The sequence below is a fragment of the Streptopelia decaocto genome (genome assembly GCF_964273445.1).
Source record: "Streptopelia decaocto genome assembly, chromosome: 1".
Classification (NCBI taxonomy): domain Eukaryota; kingdom Metazoa; phylum Chordata; class Aves; order Columbiformes; family Columbidae; genus Streptopelia; species Streptopelia decaocto.
Window position 1 is genome coordinate 141,154,100 of NC_138663.1, and position 23,587 is coordinate 141,177,686.

Genomic DNA, 23,587 nt, shown 5'->3' on the forward strand with positions numbered 1-23,587 from the left:
CCTAATGTCAAGAATGGAACAAAGCAAAATGATCTTTTTCAGGTTATATGCTTACTTGTTACAGGAACATTAGTTCAGCTCTTATCTACACGTGGAATATATTGACCTTAATAATGTAGTGTACTTTGGTATTCTTTGTGATATGTGGGCTTTAAGGGTCATGAAGTTTCTTTTCGTTAACACTTTGGAAACACTGCTTTGACAAAGAAATGCATTAGAGGAGGACTGAATCATCAGTACAAAGGTATGAAATATGACCAGTAGGGAGTGTAATGGATGGCAAAGTCCTGTTTTCCAAATAACTTTCCTATATTTTTAAAAGCAAAGAGATGATTTTTTTTGCATTGAAAATGCAAAATTTCTTTCTAAGTATTTTCTAATACTTATCAGAGAATCCTTTTGAACCCCACTCTTCCTTCTCCTCAAAATATTTAGAATTAAAACCACATAGTATATTCAGCTTTTTTCACCTCAATTTTAGTGTGAATAATACCTGCTTCTTACTAGTTTGACTTGTTATTACACTGCTCTAAGCAGAGGCAAAGCTGTGAGCAAAGACAAATGTTACAAAAATCAAACTCCTATGAACAAAGGCAGCAGCAAACAATGTCCTAAAGCAGGGGTGTCAGGCTCATTTTCACCAAGGAGTAGTTACATTTATCCTGTCCTAAAATTGCATTTGGCCCTTTGAAGGCAACCGCGAGGCTGATGTGGCCCCCAGTGAAAATGAGCCTGCCACCCCTGTCCTAGAATGACAGAAGCTCTGGTTCCAGCAGCTTTGTGAGAAGCACCCCAAGGAGTCTGTTCTTGCATCTTTTATAATGTCAGGAAATCAGCTCCAGGTCCATGTTTTTCTCTCTTTGGTGGACAAGGATAGTAGTGAATGTTTGGAAGGACAGTCTTATCAGGGCAATGACTGCTTGAGGATGAACAGGCTGTCCGTGTGAAGGTGGCGGCGTCTGACTGGTGGAATTTTACGGTCGATTTTTCACCCCAGCACCGTCAGCCCACGAGGGTCACAGCTGGCATTTCCAAACAACCGCCCTGCTACGGCACTCGGTCTGAATCACCACTTAACTCTTGTTTCAGCCACATCTCCCTTGTTTTGGCTGTGGCTGGATGTGCCACCGCTGGGCCAGGAGTAGGGGCACCGCTCTCCCTCTTGTCTAGTAGCACAATGGGAAACGGCCTCAAGTTGCACCAGGGAAGGTTCACGTTGGAGATTAGGGAAAATTTCTTCCTGGAAAGGGTTGTCAGGCATTGGAACAGGCTGCCCAGGGCAGTAGTTTGAGTCACCATGCCTGGAGGTGTCTAAAAGGCTTTTAGACGAGGTTCTTAGGGACATGGTTTAGTGCTAGAGCTGGGTTATGGTTGGACTCGATGATCCTGAGGGTCTCTTCGAACCGAAAGGATTCTGTGATTCTACATCGGGGCACGTACCAGCCAGATGACCGGCTTTTGTGTTCTGGGACAAAGAGTTTGAAACGTTTTGCCCCAAAGTCCGGCCGTTTAATAAATTCCGGCTGCACACCCACCGCTGCCAGGACCCGAGCGCGGAGCCAGGCGGCGGGCAGAGGGTGGGGGGGTGGGGGAGGGCTCGCGCCAGGGGCGTGGCCAGGCCGCCGCAGCGCCAACGCGGCGCCACGCCCGCCTCGACGCCCACCAACGGCCGCGGCTCGCGCGGCCACGCGTGACGCGCCCTTTGACGCGTCGACGCGCGGAGGAGAGGGAGGAGGGGCTCCCCGGCAGCGCGTGCGCCCTGCGGCGCTGGCCGGGCCGGCCGCCGGAGTGCGCATGCGGGCGGCTCGCGCAGGCCCGGCAGTTGCAGCCGTAGCTCCGGCCCCTTCTCTCCCCTGCCACGTACGGGTGGCGGCGGCGGCGGCCGGGCCCGGCCTGCCCTTCACCGGCGGGACCGCGGATGAAGCCAGAGTAAGAGAGCGGGGCTGCTTGCCTGCCCCTCCCCGCGGTGTTCCCGGGGGGAGCCGTTGCCGCGTGTGTGAAGGCGGCGGAGGGGTGGTTGCAGGCTGGGGGTGAGCCTCCCTCCCTCCCCGATTCCAGTGGCGACGCGGCCCCTGGCGGAGAGGTTGGGAGACCCCTTGCGTCCCCCGGCCGCGCCTGAGGGAGACTGAAAGTGGCCCCCGGTCTCTTTGGCCTGGGAAGTGGGGGGTGAGGGTTTACAGGGGCCTCCCCTCCCTTTCTCCGCAAGGAGGGTGCTCCCCCTGCTCACCAAGCCTCTTTCCCTTGGGAAGCAGGGGAACTGCAGACTCCTCCTTTCCCGGCAGGTGATGGCTATGATTCCTGCTTCGCCTTGGGTCAGGCCTGCCCTTATGGGAACTGGAGAAAAACAAAAAGAGCTCTTTGCTTTTCGGCCCCCCTTTCCTCACCCCCCAGCTATCTTGGGAAAGCTCTCATGGCTCTGAGTGGGGTTCGGGAGGCATTGCTTTTTGACCCTATTTCGGTGTGCTTCACCCTGTTGTTCCTTGGCTTGGTTTCGACAGAGGAAAAAGTGAAGCAGGAATGGCTTTTCTTCCCTTGCTTAGGCAAGGCTGTTTTTCTCTGCTGCAATGGAAAAGGGGTAGTGGAATCCAACATGGTTATGACATCATGAGATCCTGAAGTGACTGGCTTAGATTGAACAGTCGCTGTCCACATGCACCACCTAGATCTGTACACAATGTGAACAGAAAGAGAGCCAAGGGAGGAGAAAAAAATCTGTACCTCCAAAATGCCTGTAGTACACCAGGAAGGATAGAAAGACATCAGTGTGATCTTTATGAAAAATAATCTCTCTTCAACAGAAAGACATTAATGTTTGGTGTTGTTTTGTTTTTTTTTTTTCTTAAATTAAAAAAATGTAGACACTGTGATTACTCACTAGCGTGCATTCTGGATGTCTTGTCTGAAAAACTGTCCCAAGGGAGTCATCCATTGAGCTATGTCACAGTGAGGAAAGGAGCTTGAGTGCTGTGTAATTCAATGATTAGAACATTTCTCATAGTTTTCTGTAACAGTTGCAAGCAGTTGCAGTGTTCAGAATCTGTCTCTTAAATCCTGGACACAGTCAAGCAGACTGGAGAACAGTTGGACAAAAAAAGGTGCATTTTAATGCTTTCCTGTTGCTTTTTCGCAATCAGTGATAGACACAGAGGATTTCTGTGACTAGTGTTGGTAAATAAGACATTATAGTTCTGTAGGTATATTACAGTAGCCAGTTTTCTTGCAAAAAGATACAAATGATGCATTCAATATGTTGAAAGGCCACAGGAGGTCAAGTGTGTCCACCAAAATGTGTATCTTTAGGAATTACAGATGAAGTTTGATTCTTACTGTTGTCAGTTTCTAAGTAGTTTACATAGTAATGCTAAGGAAGCAAAACCAGTGCCCAGCTGTAATGTTTGAACCACATAAGATGTGAGCTAAATGAACTCTTTAAATTCAACCACTCTTAGTTGCATTATCTTTATCCCTTACTTGTCCATTGTAGAAAATTTTTACCTGGAGCTGTGGCAAGATCGGTGTGTAAGGGGCACCATCTTTCATGCATTACTCATTTCTAAACATGTGAATGAGGAATTAGAAAAGTAATCTCTCCTGTTTGCCTGCTTGCTATGTCGCAATAGTCTTACCCTCTCCCTGTCAGGAGTGAGTACAGCCCTTTTTAAAAGTGAACATCTCATACTCAGTATGAGGGTAGCAGCTGCCAGCCTGTGCGTACCAGTGAAGGGTTTTGTCCACTCCCTGGGGTTTGCTTGCTCTCAGCTTCCATCCTGTGTGTCTCATGCCTGCCTGTTCCAGTTTACTTCCAGTTGTGTTGAAAGAGGAAAGCTGGGAAGCACCGTTTCATGTGGATGAGAGGAACCTACTTTTTCTGTCTGGTTAGCAAATCATCTAAAAATCAGATCGTGGGTGTTTGACTTAAACCATGTGCGTGAGAGAGAGACAAGGAGAAGTGTGCTGAGTAGGGTATGCCTATTGGGTGGGAGGGAGGAGCACAGTTCTGTATAGCACTGGTCTATATGCTAAATCATTGCCCATAACTCTGGGCATTCACCACTTGTGTAATAAACAGGTGGACTGCGTGAACTTCAGGAAGCTCATCACATAGGTTTTCCAGCAGGAAAGACACAAGCTGAACTCTGAGGGTAGATAATATTTTTAAGTTGTGTATTTCTGACTGTATTTCCTTCTTGCCCACTTTGGTGGCTCTCCTTGTGGAAAAAGTGGCTTTACTACTTCTTTCTTCTTGGTAGTCTGTCCTAATGCTGTGCAGCCTGTCCTTGAAGACACACTACTTCATGCCAGAGAGGCTTTGGCCTTAAGCTAAGAAATGGACATCTAGGTTTTTAGACTGCTAAATCAATCAAAATTTATTTTCTTTAACTTAACCTGGGATTTTAAGATGGAAGCAATACAAATGAATATTTTTCAGACTGTTGAAGAAAATCACTGTCCTGGAAAAAAACACATGACTGTTAGGAATTCCTACATGCAGTTACAAATGTAGAAAAAAAAGAATTTCTATTATTAAATTACAACTCTTGTTCGAGATCTGTTTTACTTGAGCTTCAAACTCTACAATACTCAAAAGTGTAAAGATGATTGTTACATTATGGATAAAACAATGACTTTTTTTAGTTAGGTATATTTGTTAAGGTGTTCTAAAGTGAAAGATTGATGTGATCTGTATAGTTCTAAGGAAGTGTGACCATAAATAAATATATCTTGTGGGTTTTGTTTGTTTGGTTTTTTGTTTGTGTGTGTTGCTTTTTTTTTTGTTTTGTTTTGTTTTTGTTTGTGTGTGTTTTTTCATTTTTGTTTTGTGGGGTTTTTTTGTCCTTTTTTTTTTTTTTTCTTCTGATACAGCTTCCTGTTTTCTGACACTGATAGTGCATGGCAGCTTATCCTAACTGTGTCCTGTAGTGAGTGAACTGTGTCCAATAATCCAGCATCAGTAAGACAGACAAGGTAATGATGAATGTATGTTTTTTGGAAAGGAGGTGAAAGGAAACCTGTGGATGGATGTTATTTTATATTTTAATGCTTTAAATTAAAAAAAAAAAAACCAATCAAGCAACCAACTTTTGCAAAATCCTCTGCTTTTACAACAAACTTAGACAAAGTGTTAATTGGACTGATTGATGTGCTAGTAGTAAAGACGCCTATGTTGCAAAACATGAATAAGGCATTAGTGAGCATTAACAATATTGTAAACTTCACTGTTTCATCATAGTATCTTGGCAGCAACCTGGCTGTGTTAATTGCAGGTCCCTTTTTGCTTCAGTTAGACTGTATCCACCTACCTCCTGTTATGTCTGATTAGGAATGACTTTTGTTGTCCTTTTTTTTTTTTTTGGAATGTCGTTGGGCTAAACAAAGGGATTTGCATGAAATGTTTGCTTTATGTTAATTACAATAAAAACCTCCAGAAATTGAATTGCAATCTAGATATAGCATCATACTATATCTTTTTAATGCAAAACATTGCCATTGAAATAGTAGGATTAAATATACATAGGTGCATCAAAGTTCAGTGTATTCAAGGCATTGGCTGAGTGTCTTGTTTCTCCAGTAGGAGGGAAGTCATTTTCAGTGTAATACTTTAAAAATAGACTGACCAAAGCAAAATTAAGTTTTCTCATAAAGCACTGTGTTATAACATCCTTAAAGGTAATGGAGAAATATCTACATATCTCTACCAAGAATTCTTTTGGCACAAGAGAGTGAAAAGCATGCTTGCTTGCACGTGGCTTTGGAAATGTCAGTTTTGATGTGTAGGACTTCCTACTTCTAAATTTTCCAATATTTGTACTTCAGATGTTAAGATAACTGCTTCTTTAATTGCTTCTCATTCCAGATCTATTGTTTTGGCCCTGTCCAAAACAGTGAAGAAAGAAGGCGACATTTGACTAGCTATCTAGATTTTTTTTTTCGTTCCTCTGCTCAGTTACTTATCTGTAGTTTCTGTTTTTCTTTTAAGGCCTTTGTGTTATTTAACAAGAGAGATGCCTCATACAAAGTGGTAATTTTTAATTTGTCTCATATAAAATGTTAGAGATGTAACTCTGAAGTATATGCTGTGTGCTGCTTGGACGCAGACTGGCTTTGTTGCACTTTTAAGTTGGAGCAGTTGTCCACCTGTCTTAAGGCACTGATAGTACTGACAGTTCTGACCATGGATATTGCATAACAAATTTGTGGCACTGAACCTAATGGGTAGCTGATGTATGGTCTGTCGAGCAGCTTTTAAAAATCTAAAATCTTGGTTAAAACATCTCAGTCAAAATTTCAAAAAAGGAAAAATATTGTATCTTATTTTCTGGAGAGGAACCCTCGATGTTTTGATCATTTATATAATAAAACCAGTGTTCAGGTCTTCATTTATTTGTTCATTTGTTTATGAAATAATGCATGATTCAACTTGATCTCCTTAATAAAACCTCCTAGCCACCTATCATCTTTGACATCCATTATTTTGTTCTGGCAGTCTTTTCTTGAATGGGAAAAAAAAAAGCCCTTTGTGGGTTATCATAATTATGGAGGATGTAAAAATAATCTAATAAGGTGATAAAGTAACCAATATAATGTTGTAAGGCTGAAACTATTTGCTACAATTACACTTTCCCTGAGCAATATATCTCAAAAGCACGTCTTGTGGAATATTAGTTCCTTCATAGCTTTTTTTTTCCATGAAAGTTTAGAGCTGATATCTTAAAAAAAAAAAAGAAAGTTTGACATTTCTAAATGTCACACATATTTAAAAGCTCTCTGACTTAAAAAAAAAAAAAACTTTGGTTTTAAATTCTGAGCACTGCGAATGGTGGTAACTGTTGATTTGAAGTGTCTGGTCTTACAGAGTTCTCCTTTGCCTGTGAGCTCAGTGAGTGTATTGTGCACTTCATTGTTTGAGAAATCAGTGCATCATGGAATGTGTCTGAGAGAGGTTCTCTGGAGAGCTTTCTATCAGTAGTGCTTTCTAAAGATGGAAAACTTCTGAACTATCATCAGATACAAATAACAGTTTAATTTTCTAAAATGTTTTAAATGTTTTGTTGTTAACAGGTCTGCAGGCAATAAGGAATCCACCATGAACGGGCAGCTGGACTTAAGTGGGAAGTTGATCATCAAGGCTCAGCTTGGGGAAGATATTAGGAGAATTCCTATTCATAATGAAGATATCACCTATGATGAATTGGTGCTAATGATGCAAAGAGTTTTTAGAGGAAAACTTCTGAGCAATGACGAAGTCACAATAAAATATAAAGATGAAGGTAACGTTTAATTTATACTGTTGTTTAATTACTACTGTTGCTCTGATATGATTTATCTAAGGACAGAAACTGTGAAATTTACCTCTTCAAAATTGTCTAAATTCATTGGCAAATGCAAGTGATTTCTTGTGAATTCCTTTGAATCAGATTATAGAAGATGTATCTCTTGTGGTTATCCTGTCTTAACAGGATGTTTCCTGTAGTTTTCCTGAAATACCAGCTGTCTTGAAAGTTCATTTTTTGCTGTTGCAGGAAGCTGATGCTATTGCAGATTTCTGTGCTGTCCACTCATTTAGTAATTTTTCTGTGTTTTCAGTGATAGAGCAGGTTTGAAGGTGAGGAGTGAATAAACATGTGACTTAACGCAAGCTCTTATAAGACTTTATTTAAGTAGTAGCAATTATTGATTGTGTTTTCCTCCATCAGTAAAGAAGAGAAGCAGCTGTGGTACCTAAAATGTCAACTTCCATTCCTACATCTAGGCAATAAAATTTCACTTTGAATTGCCCTGAGACATTTTTTTCAGGTTCATGAAGCTTTTGAGATATCCTGTTCATCAAAATTGATATGCAATGAAGGGCTAGCGTTTTGGCTCCTTATCTCTAGTGGGAGATAACTTAATGGATTTGTGATGGTTTTGTTTTTCCTCTTACCACATAATCAATTTCGTTTTTCTTTCTGGAACTGGAAAGGGGAAAGGAGATTGAATGCTTTTTAAGTAGGTAAAAGCTTCTAGTCCCCTTTTTTGCATTCTAATTGTTCTTTTAGTAGAATTCTCGGGTTTTGTATGTCTCTGTGTTTGTCTTTTTTGAAGGAGATAATGGTATATGATGGAGACTGTAATTATGGTTTCATTCTTTGGTTGTATTTCACAACCTAGAAGCCTCCTACTTTAATTTTATCTTTCTCTGTCTCACAATGTACTTCTCCACTGTGACATGGAATTTCTGTATGTTATCCTAGAAGAGGATCACTACTAACAACATTTAAACAGTGTTAATATCAGAGGAAGCTGCAAATGATTAGGGAAAATGTGAACAGAACCAGGCTTTGGTTTGTCTTATGAGGACTGTAGTATTCTTGGCTTTGTTTCAACTAAGATAAAGTTCTTTAAATCTACTTCAGTCATTAGAAGTGTTGGAATATATACATTGTTCTAGCTGTTTCTGTTTTGTTATATACTGCTCCGAACCTGGAGTGATGCTTGTCTGCAACTTTTATGTTGAATCATATGCTAAAACCTAAAGGAGCCAATAATTGAGAAGTGACTGCTTAAAAGGGGTAAATTTACCAAAGTGAAGAAAAACTATTTTTTTTTTTTTTTACCAAAATGGAATAGGGGAAAATAGATGAAAGGGTAGATAAAGCTAATAGATGAGAAAGCATAGCTGGCAGGGCCAAGGATAATGATGCTGATTTCTAATATCTTAAACATTTTCAATTTCTTCTGACTTCTAATGTCAAAAATTGTAAGGCATCATGATGATGCAGAATCAATGCTAAAATACTTTCCAGTCCATTGATAATTTAAGGGACTCACTAGCCTGTACTAAGGATTAAAAAAAAAAAAATGTAATTGGCATAGCAGGGAATATTTGAGGTACATGGGAGCTGAAAGTTATGCCCCTTGCAAAATACAAGGAAGGTAAGCTCTTGCAATAACAAAATTAGTAGAGAAAATAAGGGAAAGTTATTTTGCTCTTCAATATTGTACATTCCTATCTATATAATGATAACAGGAATTAAGCTTCATTGACATTCCTTACAGTGAAAAGTTTGATTAATATACTTCAACTCTCAGACTTCTGTATGGCTTGACATATACATATACCTTAACAATCGTAGCGTATGCACTTCTGGGTAATAAGTGATGGCTGTTGGTGGGAATTGTAGAACTGACTTCATACTTCTAAAAAGATTGTGTACTTTTCTGCCTTTTTTCTGCTAGCAGTTTAAAAGCAAAATGTCAATTGCTGTTCTTAACTGCCTTCAACATAAATGTTATAATAGATGAGGGAAAATAAAATGGAATTATCTGGATTCTTTTGATTGATGTTAATACATGTAAACCATGTGTATTAATATAAACTTTCATTTGGCTATGTGGGATAAACTGTTCAGAACATGTACCGCTGTTCAGGCAGTGAATCTGAGCATTGACTGGTATGACAGAAAAGCATCATAAGATGGTTTGTCAGTGTTGTGCACTGGCAAGAGCATTAATAATTTTTGTGTAAGCAGGAGAATATGGAATAGAAGGGCTTTGTGTTAGGCACCAGTGTTTATTGGTATCAGCGTTTAGGAAGGGATACTGGAAAAGCTGGAGGAGGTGTTTGAGGTGGTGGATGAAAACCACACTGCTGAAGAGAAAGGACTGTGTAACTTTATGAAAGTTGCTTGTTTACGGTCCGATTGTACAACCCTTCTATGGATCATAATAGCAAACAGGGACACTTTTACCCTTCTCATGGCACTGGTGAGGCCCCACTGGAAGCTCTGTGCTCAGTTTTGCTCCCTGCACCCCAGGCTAAATATGCTTAGGGAGACTGGAGAGGGTCCATCCAGTGAGGACGGTGAGGGACCTTGGACAGGTGGCCTACAGGGAGCATTTGAGGAAGCTGAGCTTGTTCAGTACGCTGAGGAGGAGGCTGAGAGCAGAGCTCAACAGCACCCTCCAGCTCACTGAGTGGGAGTTGCAAAGACCATTGAATTCAAACTAGTTTTGGTAGCACCAGATGGCAGCAGTCATAAATTGCAGTTTGAGAGACTGAGCATGAGTTTTGGCCAGGAGGGCAGTGTGTCACTGGAGCAGGTTGCCTGGTGGGGTTTTGGAGGCTCAACTCTTGGAGACTTTCCAGTCCCTACTCAGCAAATCCATGGCTAATATTGCTCTCAGCCATGTTTTTGAAGGTTGTGAAAGTGCAAGCAGGACATAGGATACAAAAAATACATGGAGACAACAATATTTCCTTCAGGAATACTTGAAAATTATTTTGGATGTCATCAGTTTCTTAGTATTTGTAAGATTTCTTGTTCGTTTTGTTAGAAAGCAGCTTCTTTGAAGCCTGATGGATGGTGGTAGGTGGTATTAATGGTACTGTACTAAGAAAAGCTTTCCATTGCAGAGGTGTTACTTGTAGTCATGGTATGACAAAATTAGAATATGTAGTTCTTCAAATGTTGAGCTTTTTCCAGCTTGCCGTCACGTGTTTTATGACTGTTCATACTGAAGCATTTATTTCTTTGAAAATTTTAACCCTAACTTTTTTACAGTTTGATCTTTAGGTCATCAGTACGTAAGTAATAGCTCAGGATTTTTAGGCAGTAATGAGTAATTAAAAACATTTCTGTGTCTGTCCACAAACCCTCCTTTTAACAGTGTTTTAGGGAGGAGCATTGGTAGCCTGGAGCTGGCTTTATTCCAAGCTGTGTGTCATTTATCTAATGCTGTTGCTTCTGAAAGTGAAGCTTCACTAGGTAGTGTATCATCTCAGTTCCCTGTCTGTTCTGGAAAGAAGTGGTTCTGCTATCCCTTCTCTTTCCCTCTGCTAGTACACACATTTTCCTGATAATGCTTTCCCACTCCTTTCCACTGCCTGATTTGTGTTCATTTAATCCATTAATCCATTAATAATCTGCTGAATACAGTAAAACAGCAGAAAATTCAACCTGCCAAAGACAAGCTTTGTTTTATGTGTGATCTTGTTTTATGTGTTGATCTTAATGTGGATGTGTTTTGTGTTAGGTTAAAAATTGTGAAAGACCAGACTTAATGGGAACTTGGTATCTCTTTTGGGTGTTAATAGGATTAAAGGTGTTCAGTGCTTTATGTGTAGGCCTTTGTGTCTTAATAATAGATTATTCCATACAGTTCTTACATATTTTCTGTGTCTGATGGCAATGTGCAGATTCATTAGGATGCATCAGGATTGAGAGTTCCCCTGAAATCTGCCACAGAAAAACAAATGGCTACGAGTTAAGACTTCATGTCAAATTCCTAGTTTGAGAGAAAAGTTTTTGTTCTGACAACTTTGACATCTTTATGTCTTTATTCCTGTTTGTGGGTCAAGACTGATAGATACTTTTACTATTCACTTACACAGGAACTTTATTATCATTCCCTTGTTGAAAGTCAGTCTTGCACCTCAGTGTTCTAAGTATAACCTGAGAAAGAGTTCTGATCACTTACAACTTGTTTGTGTGTTTTGTTTTTTAAAAATTAAATTAGGATTGGCGTGTGCTATTTATCTCTCCTGTCTGTTCATGAACAGTATGGTTTTGGAGTCACTTGAAATGGGCATTTAACTTTAACGGGCAGCATAATTCTTTCTGACTCTTGCTTTAAAATAATAAATGTTTTTATGCTGCATTATGTACAAGTCTAACTTGTTGCTTTGTTGTGATATGATTAAAAAAACCCACTGGTTTTGAGGACTTCATTTATATTCATAAGTATTCCTAATTCTAGAAATTCTTCCTGCCTGTGTTATTGTAGATGCTTTTAAAATGATCAGTGTATGTCTCTGATTGTAGCTCAGGGAAACATGGATGTAAACCTAGTGACAGAAAAAAAAAATCCTCTGTTTACTACTTCTTCAGTTTCTCAACCTCTGTATAATGAGGTATGGTACCCTTTTTGTGGTAGTGTTAATTGGTATTTTTTTTCTAGTAGCTTCAGAATCTTGAGAATGTTATTTTTTTAGTAATAAAGTAACACTTCTGCCCTAGCATGAAGTTCAGTAGTTAATAGGCTTTACTTTTAATGTAACTTTTTCATGTTCTTTTCAGATGGAGATCTTATAACAATTTTTGATAGCTCAGATCTTTCCTTTGCAATTCAGTGCAGTAGGATACTTAAGCTGACATTGTTTGGTAAGTATAGAAGGTTGTCTTTTTTTTTTAATAATGTTTATTAAAATTCAGGCAGCAGGTTTCACTGGAAGGTACTAAAAACTTTCAGTTTGTCACCTCATGAAATCCTTAAGTTAAAAATATTGGATTAATATGTAATATCAATTTTCTCTCTTGATGCTTTATCTGACATCTGAATTTATGGAAACTTATTTATACAAACTTCTTTTTGTAAAATTGCTGAAGTATTTGGCTTATATATGTGGTCAGTTATTTTTTTGGAATGTTATTTTCTATGTTATATTCCACTCTTTAGCATTTGTGGGGTTTTCTTCACAGGTGTGTGAGATAAAGATGATGGTAAACTTGCAGTGTTACTAGTACACTGCAAAAAACCTAAAATTAATTGCTTAAAGTTGATTCTAACATTTATCATTTGGCCTTTGTATAAAGTAGTTCTTTATTTTTAAGCTACTACTGGTAAATTAAGTTCCAAAGAATAGCAAGGAGACTTTAACCTGAACCTTATTAATGAATTGCAGCTGTGTTGTGTGTGTGCTGCCTTAGTTCTGAAGGTACTTTCTAAAATGACAGCTTTCCACAACCAACTGTGATATTTGTATTGTTCATGTATTTGTACTCATTCATGGAAATGAGTAAACAATGCAGAAACTTTCTGCAGACTTGACTTTGCAGTTCTGGTACTGTGGATTATGCTGAACTGAAATTATATTAAAGGAATAGTAAACTCTAGAATGAGTTCAGCTTGTGTTGACTGAACTGTGTTACTTTAAACTCCACAGAGGAGGATGATACTACTAGTAAGTAAAAGTTGGGATTTTTTTTTTTTTTTTGTACAATTTTAAAATGAATGTAGAATATGTTACTACATTCTTAAATTTATGTAATTGCTGTTTTGCAGTGAATGGACAACCAAGACCCCTAGAATCTAATCAGGTGAAATACCTGCGTCGAGAGCTGATTGAACTTCGCAATAAAGTCAATTGTTTACTGGACTGTTTAGAACCACCAGCTGAACCAGGACTTTCCACTAATCTCCCTGAAAGTGGTAGGTAGCCTGGCAAAAAAATTGTCTGGTTTGATTTGCAGAGCTGTGTGCGGTTTAACAAAGTGAAAAACAGAGGCTTGAATACTGGTTGTGTTCATTAATAATTGTTGCTTGATGATTCGGAATTTTACTTTTAATGCTTCAGTTATTTTGGAGGCAGAATTTTTAGTCCAATTATCTGGAGTAAAGCACTAAGTTAATGTAGGAATAAAACTTAAAAGTCTTTTTGTTGGAATGTATGAAACTGCTGTAACTAACACTTGTGAGTCACGAGAACATTTTGAGAGGGCTTTGAGCTGAATTAATAGTTGTTGCTGTAGAGTTCTTGCTCCCAGCTGAGCACTCTCACTGCTTACTTTGGGCTAGCTCTGGTGCTTATCTTGTCATGTTGCTTAGCAAGTTTGATTCATCAAAACAGTAAGAAGCGAATACAGCAAAAATTGTATCCACTTTTTTTGCCAGGTTAGGAAATTGAATCCACACATTTTGAGCTCAGACCAGCATCAGAGCTGTCTCAGGGTAAGCAGCATAAGGGTGCAGATAAGGGTGGGAAAGGATTATCAGGGGAGGGCAAAATGGGGAACGAAGTGGAAGTCTTGTTCTTCCAGTTTCAAGGCATTGATCTCCTAGCTTAGGGCTGTTGTACTGTAAAAACTATACCTCTGTGTGCTTAACTGCAGATTTTTGGGTAAGCTGGACACAGAAAATAATGTCACAAAGTCATGGAGTATAGTGTTCTGAGTAAAGAGGTAAACCAAGAACTCCCAGCCTTTTAGGAAACGCTGCTTTTGTATTTTACACTTTGAAGTTTTATTTCTTCTGTTGTTTAAAAAATCCCAGCCCCTGTTCCTACAATATAAGCAATTACTAATTTCAGTGGAATACCCTGAATTCTGGTTATTAACTGTTTGGAAGGAGGTTCCGGTGATGATCTCAGAGGGTAAACAGACCTAACCAGTCTAAAGCCTACCTGCACTTGTTGTTTCTAAGAGTAAGTGTAGCACTCTCTTAGGTAAGGGATTTCTTAGTGATTCAGTGTTCCTTGTATAACTGCAAAGAGATGAACTTCACCTGTCAGTGTATGAAGAATTTGGGGAGAAGGGGGATAGAACAAAACCAAAACCACAGTTGATAAAACATCATAATAAACTGGAACCTATCCTGTAAGTCTGCTTGATGTTTTTTGAATTCTTGATGGGCGAGTCATACCAGAACACTCTGCTGAAGCAGGAGCCTTGTACCTTTAAATTTAAGACAAAACGATAACATAATACTGATACTCCACAGTGTCAGTGTATCATTAAGTAACTGTGCAATAAAACATAAGTTTTGTGATTCTTCACAGTTTCAGCTACATCAGTGGTTCATCCCTGTTATCCTAAAATAAGCGTTTCAACAGTTAAAACATTTACCCCCCCCCCCCCAACTATGCAGTTTTAAAGTTACTGTAGTATAATATATAGGTATCAAGGTGTTCCAGTTCTCAAGAATTCATAGTTGGACATTTTATTTTACAGATGCTGTAGATGGTAGGGAAGAAAAGCCTGCTGCTGCTGACTCTAATGTTAAGCCATCTACTCAAGTTATAGCAGCAAGCATGTCTGCATTTGATCCACTAAAAAACCAGGATGAAATCAGCAAGAATGTCATGTCAGCGTTTGGCTTGACAGATGATCAGGTGTCAGGTAAGAATAAGAGTTATGAAAAGGAAAGCAGAACCGGTTCAAAGCTGATGGCTCAAATCTTGTTTTTTAACAAAACATTTGTATTTTGGATGTATTAAATTGTGTTCTGTATTCACTATTTCTTTTCAGAATTCTAAAACTTGATACGTTAAGGTGGTGTAACTTTGTTAACTTTTGTAAACAAAATGTTGAAATGTTGCTGTTGGTTTTAGCATTGTGTTTTAGTTTGGAGTAGAAAATTGTTTAATTTTTTTAATTTGAATTATTTGAAGCTGTTGTGTAGAGTAACTTAAATTGATTATCTGCCAGTGACAGAAAAACAGTATCCACTGCTCGGCCTTAGGCTTTGTTCTTGCAGTTCATGTTCTTGGCTTGTGCTTCTGCTGCTTGGGTCAGTCAGAAAGTTTTGTACCAGCCTACCTTTTCTGTGTTTCATTTAAAAAGTAAATCGTGTCAACTTTTTTACTGTTAAAAGCAAGGAATAACATACTTGTCTGAACTATATTTATTCTTGAAGATTAATTCTTGAAGCTGGGGAGAAAATGTTGTCATGCATGGTTTCATCCCACAAATAAGTGGGTTCCTCAGAGGGATGAAATTTGAGTGACCGAGAGAAAAGTGGAAAATCCCCTCCAAATATTTTCAAAGGAGAATTTAGATGTGCAAATATATTTAGTTTTAGCTTGGGTGTGATCCTCTCAGATGTAAACCAATAGAAAACTGGAAAAAATATAAAAAGCTTTGCAAGGGAATGGTCTTGTATTAGATTTTTAAAATTCAAACTCTGTTCATTTCACAGCTTATACTTTGTTCTTGCTTCTCTAGGACCACCCAGTGCCCCTGCAGAAGAGCGATCGGGAACACCAGACAGCATCGCTTCCTCCTCTTCCGCAGCCCACCCCCCTGGTGTTCAGGCACAGCAGCCGCCTTACCCCGGAACACAGCCACAGCCTGGTCAGGTGGAAGGTAAGCAGCATGTTTTTCTGCTATTTAAGATGTGAATTATGGTGTCTGAATCTGAGTGGTCAGTAGCTAAGACTTTCAATTAGCAGACCCAAAGTCCATACCAAACTAAAAATTACATTTGTGCCACTAGGCAGAAAAACTTTTTCGCCACTTGCTGTTCAATATACAAACGGCAGGTGGAGCAGTAGCTTTATTTAAAAGGGTTAGGTAATGTAACGTGAGAAGGCTTTTCATGGTACTTGCCTACATGCTCATTTTACTGTAAGGCAGATTTATATACGCTGCACTTCAAAGCTGTCTGAAAACCTTGGTTCCTGTCATGGCCTGTGTGTTGTGACTAGCAATATTAGTTGCTTTCACTCAGCTAGCAGTTTGCTGGCTTGTCAAATATGAATTAAAAATTTTGTTTGCTCGTTATTTCTATCTAACAAAGCAGAGCCATTATTACATTGTGTCTTTACTATGTATGGCTCTGCATGAGTCAGGTTAAACCTTATACATGTCTTATATGTATTGTATTCTAGTTTTCCTGTGTAACTCCTGAGAGCTTCCCTTGGCTCTCCTTTAAAGCTTAAGGTCTTGACTCTGGTGTTCAGATTCCTTTGTAGTATGCCCTTTTAAATGTTATTTGACTTCTAAAAATAAACCCATTCGGAGGTTTGCTATGTTTGGGCATCGTTTTTCTATTGGTATTTTCTAAGTGCACTGAGCCTTCAGACCTGTGTAGTTCTGGATTAAATTGTAGAATGACTTGCTTTGATATTTCTACCTCCGAACAAAGTACAATATAAAGCTGATTCTTTTTTAGTGTAGGAACTAGTTACAACCCTCAGCTGCTTTCTATGCTGACCTAATGCTGAGATAAGTGTAAGAGGAGGCATTATTGAGGGTGATGACAGTATCCGCGGTCACTTGGAATATCTTCCGTGAAGGGCACCAGTAACATTTTGATGGAGCATTTGAGCAACTTGTAGCTAGGCATAGTGTTTAAGCAGGCACAAATGCTGTTAGTTGCAGTAGAGCACATAAAGCACTTGCTTTGCTGTTCAGCTTTCTTTTTGCTTACTTCCCTAAGAATTAGTCAAGTGGTATAAATGAGACATCTTAAAGCTACAAAGATGTTTCTTGCTATAACAACTGTTTGGTGTTTGATGAAAGTTACTTCTGGAAAAAAGTGCTTCAGGCTCTTCTGTCAGCAGCCAGAAAACTTCATATTCAGAAAATATACTCTCAGCTACTGAACTTGTATTTTATGAATTTAGCATTTTTGCTGTTACTTTAATACAATAAAGTATGAGGTTTTAAGTGTTGATGTTGTACTACAACTGAAACAAAGTTAAATACTTAAAAGTACTAGCAGCAGTAGGTTGGAATCCTGAACAGCTGCTGACACTAGGAAAGGGAAAAAGTACTTGTTTCAGCAAAACTCAGCTTACTTAGGAAAGAACTTGTCGAGGCTTGTGTATTAGAGTAGATGTTGTGACTTTTCTAAACTTGGGAACTTGGGTCAAAGGAAGTATAGTGTGTGTGGTGTTTTTTGTTTTTTTTTTGTTTTTTTGTTTTTTTTAAACCAATGATCTGTGCTACACCTTTGCCCAGGTCCTTTTTTTTGCATGTAAAAGTAGAGCAGCAGTAATTATGAAGGCGTAGGTCTGTAGTTTATGCAGTTGTTATTATTGCTACTGAAATATTTTAAGTATTGATTACATTTTCTTCACTGTATAGGTAAAATAGGATGTTTCAGTTCTTTGGAAGAGGTCAGAAGTCATTATTGCACTTAGTTAATCAGAGACACTAGTGGGGGTGCTTATGCTGTCCGTTGTATGCATTATGGTAAACAGCAGTCTCTTACCAAAGCTGGGTAATATATGTGATTATCAGCTGCTGACTTTTTTCATAAACTAAGTTGCTTTTATCCAAAGCATTCAGAGACTTTACTCTGATACATGGAGAAGCTTCTGTACTTTACCATTTGATAGCACCTCAGTCCGATGGTAATTTGGGGACCTACGTTGTCCTGTCCTGTTCTCCCTCCCTGTACTTGTGCAGCTGAACTGAGAACCCGTAGAGGTCCATGGCCCAGCCAGAACTTTGGATCCATTTTGATGGCTGAGTTTTCGACAGAATTGGCTCACACAAATGACGTTGCTGCTGGAGGGCATGTTCTTGTTAGAAACTAGTTTTAAAATATTAGTTCACTTTGTAAAAAACAAAACAAACCACCCCAAGCTGTACTTCCCTCCACCTTCCCAGTATTTTGAGGATATAAGTAAAATGGTGATGCTAGTCACATGTCTTTCATTCTGGTATATCAGGGTTTATTTTTTTAATGGCATTCTTTGCCAATAAATGATGTTGTGATAATTATAATTGGTTATTAGCTGTTGTTGTTCATGAATGCCAAGTCACCTCCCCTCTAGTGCAGATAACACTGAATGGCTTGCCCCCATTGATAAAATTTTAAGCATTCATTTGTTTGAATTACATCCATGCAACAGAGATGTTTCAATGTAGTGCTGTCTCTTGTGGCATGCCTGTGCTGTTGTACCACTAAATCCATTTGCTGAACACTCAGAGGAACCAGTTACGTGCAGATGTGGACACTGTTTTAGGCTTTGCTAAAATAAATGTAAAAGTCAATTCATGTAAGCACTTTGTGGTCTTCTAGGGAAAATAATGTTGCATGATTATATACCTGCTTGGTCTTTTTTCCAAATCAAGCTAACGTTGGTGTTTCGCGGTGCACAGAAACAGTGATAGATGCTGGCTGATAGATCCTCGACTGCAATAAGCACTAAGTACAAGATCAGACACTGATGCTATAGCTCATCTGTTTTCAAAGTAAAATCCAGGGAGAGAGAAGACTGTGTGTTTAAGGACCCACAGGATCCCTGACTGCATTCAAGGCTGTGAATTAAGAATTTTTTTTCTTGGACAGCACCAGAACACCCCTCTGCCCCTCTGTAATGCTTCAAGCCCAGTGCAAACAGCAAGCCTTCTCAGAAAGCTTTGGGAAAACTTCTGTAGCCCTTTACCTGATGTCTCCAGCAGGTGCCAGTGTGGTCTCTCTGTTAGTCTGTAGGTTATTACCCTGAGACAGGCAGCCTCCTGGTTGTTCTCCCAGAACTTCTCTGGAACAACTGAGTTTAACAAAAACTATGCAGTCTGAGTTTCTAATTTTAATTGTCAAGCTAACAGGCTTAAATTCTCAGGCATTGTGTTTAGCACTTGTAAAATTTTGAAGGGACTGTAGCAATATAAAACATTTTGAACACCTTAGTGTGAATGTACTGTTGCTTTCAGCTGCAAGAGAAAAGCAGAAATAAGCAGCATGCACAGGGGTCTGGGAGGGCTTGGAGCAGGGCTGAGTAGCTTTTGTCTTATACAAGACAGAAGATACAGCTTACAGTATATTTATACAGTCTGCTGATCTTTGCAGAATGAATAAAAGTACAGTAACACTTTATAATAGCAAAGTTCCTGTGTCTGCTTCAGTGCAGCTAAGCTCTAGTTCTGGCAGATGATTGTCTTGGTTCTTTGACTGTGCCTTTTATTAAATTGAAAAACAGAAGCATGAAGCCTAAACATGGCCCATAGTTTAAATCTGAACAAATGTTCTGCCTCTTCTTGCCAATAAATTTGAAACAGTGAATTCAGGAAAGATTAGCATTGAGTTGGAATATCCAAGCTTAAGAATATATGGTTTTGTTTTTGCTTTAGGGTGTGTACCCCTGGGTGTCTTAAGAAAACTTGGCTTACTGCAAGTAAGATACTAAGAGATAGATGACTTATCTGGAAAATGTGCTCAGAATAAATAATGTACCACTCTGCTTACAGTACTTTGATGCAGAAATGGTCTTAAAAACCTAATATAAACAGACAATCTGAGGACCTGTTTAAGTTTTGAAGTACTTTTAATTTACAGTATAAGTTCTGGAGCAGTTATCAAGGCATTAAAGATTCCTGCTCTCTTACTCACCAGAGTAGCAATAATTAAGGTGCATGGCTTCTGGCATCCTCTGAAAATGCAACGTAGTAAGCCTCACATACCGAATTAGAACTATTTATTCTGTTGGAGTTAAACATCATTTAGTCTTCAGAACAACGTGGTTCAGAAACTAAAGTCTGTAGATTGATTTCAGTTGGTAATTAGGTAGAACATACTCAAACTTCACTGTGTTCACATTTAAAAGAAAAAAAAAGTTTTTACATGTTGTGAGAAAGTTTGTTTCTGTGATTTTTAAACTGTTAGGATGTTGTTCACCTTGTGTTTATGGTATAGCTAGGGTACTGGGCTTCAACTAACTAAGTTTTTAATCCATAGGTCAGATGTATCAACAGTACCAGCAGCCTGGTTACCCTGCCCAGCAGCCACAGGCTCAGCCTCAGCAGCAGTACGGGATGCAGTACCCAGGTAAGCAGCGCCCTCAGACGGCGGGTGAGCTATGAAACCTTCTCCTTCAGTGCCAGGCCCTGGGAGCTTCAGTTCCTGGAGCCATGGCACAACTCAAAAATTGCCAGTAAGAGAACACTGTAACTGTCTATATTTTTAATACATGATTGGAGTTCTGGTATCTCATTCCCAGTTGATTGTGACCAAAAGCAGACTTCATTATTAATCAGCAGAATGCATTGTTTGAAAGGAAGGCAAAATGAATCAGCTGAAGTGTGAGCAGTCTCGGGATCCTAGCAAGTGACTAAAACGTCCCAATTTAGCTTCCTGAAATGGCAGAGGTGTATAAAGATGGCCCCTATTTCTTGCATCTAGAATGATCTCCATGTGCAAAATCCAGTGGTGTGAACACTGATTATAGTTGTCATTTAGTATATCCCTAATTATTATAAATACTGTAATTTCAGAGAAACTCTCAAATGATAGTGGTTTTTTTAGTTGATTTTGCTGATACCTCAAGTAAAGGTGCCAGTAGTAGACTTATAGCAGAAGAATATTTTAGTGCAGTCAGATATGAAAAGCTGGCTTTTGTGTATACCCAAAATAAACTTCAGAACTTTCAGCTATTTATTTTAGAAGCAGCTGGCATCTAATAATGCAGAGGATATGCTAGGAATCATAATCTAGCTAACGTGCAGGGATGGAGCTATAACGGCAGATTCCCTAACAAATTGCAAGTTGCTTAATGCTTTTAGAAAATGAAACAAAGCATTCGTCATTCCTCATTTTAAACAGTCTTCCTTAAACTAAACAAAAGACTCCCATACCATTAAGTGGCTCAGAGCCTGTATGGCATTTTTTTGGTGTGCAATATATACAGTGGGAGTGCATCAGTTTCGGTGTAGATGGAGAATGCTTGCAGAGCTTATGAAGAAATTCTATGTTTATCTTGGAAAAGAACCCTAGAAAACTTGGAACTGAAGGCTTGTGCCTCAGCCTTTGTTCCTGCGCACTGTGCAAGAGCTGATTGATTTGGGTCTCTAAATATTATCTTGTTCTCTGCAGATTTCTGACCCCCACATTTGTAATTAGAAGACAGTGACAGACTTTGTGAAGTCTAATTTCACAAGAACAAGCCTGTCGGAAGTAGAAGGCTCTATCTGACTTTCTTTAGGCTTAAAAACAGAGTGAGGGGAAAAAAAAAAAAGAGGAGTTCTCATCTGCTTTCTAGTCGTATTTTACCATCATCTAATCCATTATTTTACTGGAGAAATTCCTGTGAAAGCTTGAGTTCCTCTGTTTCTCATAACTTATTTAATGATCAACCTAATATTTCAGAAACAGTCTTTTTTTGAGGACCTAGTGGCAGCAGCCTTTGAAGAGATTGAGGTTTTTTATGTCTGTTTGTTTTGCTGTTGTTTATGATGAGTTATGATCTCCTTTCAAAACCATGTCCCCCAAGAACAGGATCCATGCCCATTCTAGTAGACGTCCTAGGCAACAGTGTGATTACTTACTCATGGTAGTAAAAAATGGATGCTTCAAAGGTTTGTCTCATGAGTAAATTTTGACCCCAGTTTCAAGGTGAGTTTCAGAATTTACTCCAGTGCATTCTTCAATCCTTACTCTTTCCGTTTAGGGCTGTGCACTTTTAATAATTTGTGTGTCTGGTGTTTAATGCTGACAGGATTCCAGTCACTGGAGAGGTTTCATTGCAAGTAGCTGCAGGTGTGTTTCATGATGGATAAAAGTAGCTATTTCTTCATAAAAGGACTTTTTGTTGTTTCAAAGTCTTCAATAAGATAAATTTGTTTTTGAAGCTGGTTTCATACAGAAAAATCAAGTTTGGGACATGTTTAAATGGAAGTTTTGTACTAAAGTATTGTTCTGCACAACTTTTTCACATTTAACCCTAAAGAACTGAAAACACCTATGATTTAAACCAAAGGTATGACTTATATTAAACCCTAACAATATTTTCGTGAGAGTTTAGTTTTGAGTTTTTATTTGGGAAAAAGGTTGCATTTTGCCTCATTTGCCAATGAAGACTTTATATTTTTCATGTGACATGATGGTAAAATACTATGTGTTTTTTTATTTCTTGTCAGTCGTGGGAAAATTATTTTATGCTAACAGTTTTCACTGTTGCTGTGCTGCCATGGTAGTGCGTCAAAAACCAGGCAGCGTGCTTCTGTGAAAGGCTGGAAAACTTGCAGTTCATCCTTGGTTTGCCTTTATCTGTGCTTACCGCGTTGTTTTGTGTTTGTCAGCATAAGCAAAAAAAGGTCTTTCTGCGAGCGCCCTTGGTTCTGCGCTCTCTCACCCCACGTCTCTCTTTGCCTTTCCAGCAGGCTACAGCCAGCAGCAAACCCCCTCGCAGCCAGCCCAGCAGTTCCCAGCCTACAGCCAGCCTGCCGCCCCGGCCGCCGCCTTCCCTGGGCAGCCGCAGCAGCTGCCGGCGCAGCAGCCTCCGCAGTACCCGGGAGGCAGCTACCCCCCGCAGCCCTACACCACCCAGGCCTCTCAGCCCGCACCCTACAGCGGCCCCCCCGCCTCCCAGGCGGCCCCTGGCACCTACCAGCCACGGCCAGGCTTCACCTCCCCGCCTGGCAGCACCATGACCCCCCCGCCCAGCGGGCCCAACCCCTATGCCCGCAACCGGCCTCTCTTCAGCTCCCAGGGCTACACCCAGCCGGGACCTGGCTACCGGTAAGGAGGTGCCGCCCAGACGTGCGTGACCAGCACCTGCGATTCCACCCCAACAGACTCCAGGATTTGTAATGGAGATTCCACAACTGTAATGAGGCAAAGCTATAGCTGTTAATTCAATTCTGCTGGGGGGAGAAGGGGAAAGATCAAATGAATCTTTCCTGCTTTAAATTGTATCTGCTTCCTAGTTTAATTTGGGGCTGGGTTGTTTTGGGGAATCACTACCTAAATGTCTGTAAAGTGATTGACATTCTAGCTTGCCTTGTTTGAAGGATATGAAGATTCTAGTTGGAAGTTTAGCCCACTTATCAGGCTTGTTTCTACTAATACCGTGATGTACTAAATTAGATTCCTTCTGGAGGTAAAACCTAGATATGATGTATTATAAATTGTAATGCTCATGTGTAAAACTAATAAAAACCCTGAATCTATTATTTGCATGATCTTGATTTTTAGAACGTACGTACTGCTGAACAAGGAAACTCTGTTAAGACAAGTGTGCGTGCTGGATGTGCAGATAGAGAGGTAAAATATCAGCAGTGCTTGGGTTTATAGGGGAAGAGGCAGATTTTTAGGTGTGTAAATGGAGAAGTGTCGTGAATAGATTGCTTTTGCAGAGTAGACAGTTTTGCACTGTCGGCAGTTA

At 39.6% G+C, this 23,587-nt stretch overlaps 1 protein-coding gene across 5 annotated transcripts; it reads left to right on the forward strand.

The window, feature by feature from the left end:
• The first annotated feature begins 1,769 nt into the window (after nucleotides 1-1,769).
• TFG (trafficking from ER to golgi regulator) lies at nucleotides 1,770-23,375 on the forward strand. Of its 5 annotated transcripts, none has more exons than XM_082043505.1 (9): nucleotides 1,770-1,929; nucleotides 5,978-6,019; nucleotides 7,060-7,268; nucleotides 12,057-12,140; nucleotides 13,042-13,188; nucleotides 14,706-14,873; nucleotides 15,699-15,839; nucleotides 20,164-20,253; nucleotides 22,584-23,375. In XM_082043505.1, the coding sequence occupies exons 1-9, from the start codon at nucleotides 1,919-1,921 to the stop codon at nucleotides 22,943-22,945; spliced, it is 1,254 nt and encodes a 417-aa protein (XP_081899631.1). In that variant the 5' UTR covers nucleotides 1,770-1,918; the 3' UTR covers nucleotides 22,946-23,375. The 5 variants fall into 5 exon arrangements, with proteins under 5 accessions (XP_081899631.1, XP_081899630.1, XP_081899632.1 ...); XM_082043504.1 differs by having other exon boundaries at nucleotides 1,774-1,929; nucleotides 22,581-23,375; XM_082043507.1 differs by lacking the exon at nucleotides 5,978-6,019 and adding an exon at nucleotides 4,888-4,965 and having other exon boundaries at nucleotides 1,777-1,929; nucleotides 22,581-23,375.
• The last annotated feature ends 212 nt before the right edge of the window (nucleotides 23,376-23,587 follow it).

Bases quoted from the DNA above. Each gene is read 5' to 3' on its own strand.
- TFG (XM_082043504.1), top strand. The intron at 14,874-15,698 runs GTAAGAATAAGA...TTGCTTCTCTAG, and splicing joins GACAGATGATCAGGTGTCAG to GACCACCCAGTGCCCCTGCA. The intron at 15,840-20,163 runs GTAAGCAGCATG...TTTAATCCATAG, and splicing joins ACAGCCTGGTCAGGTGGAAG to GTCAGATGTATCAACAGTAC.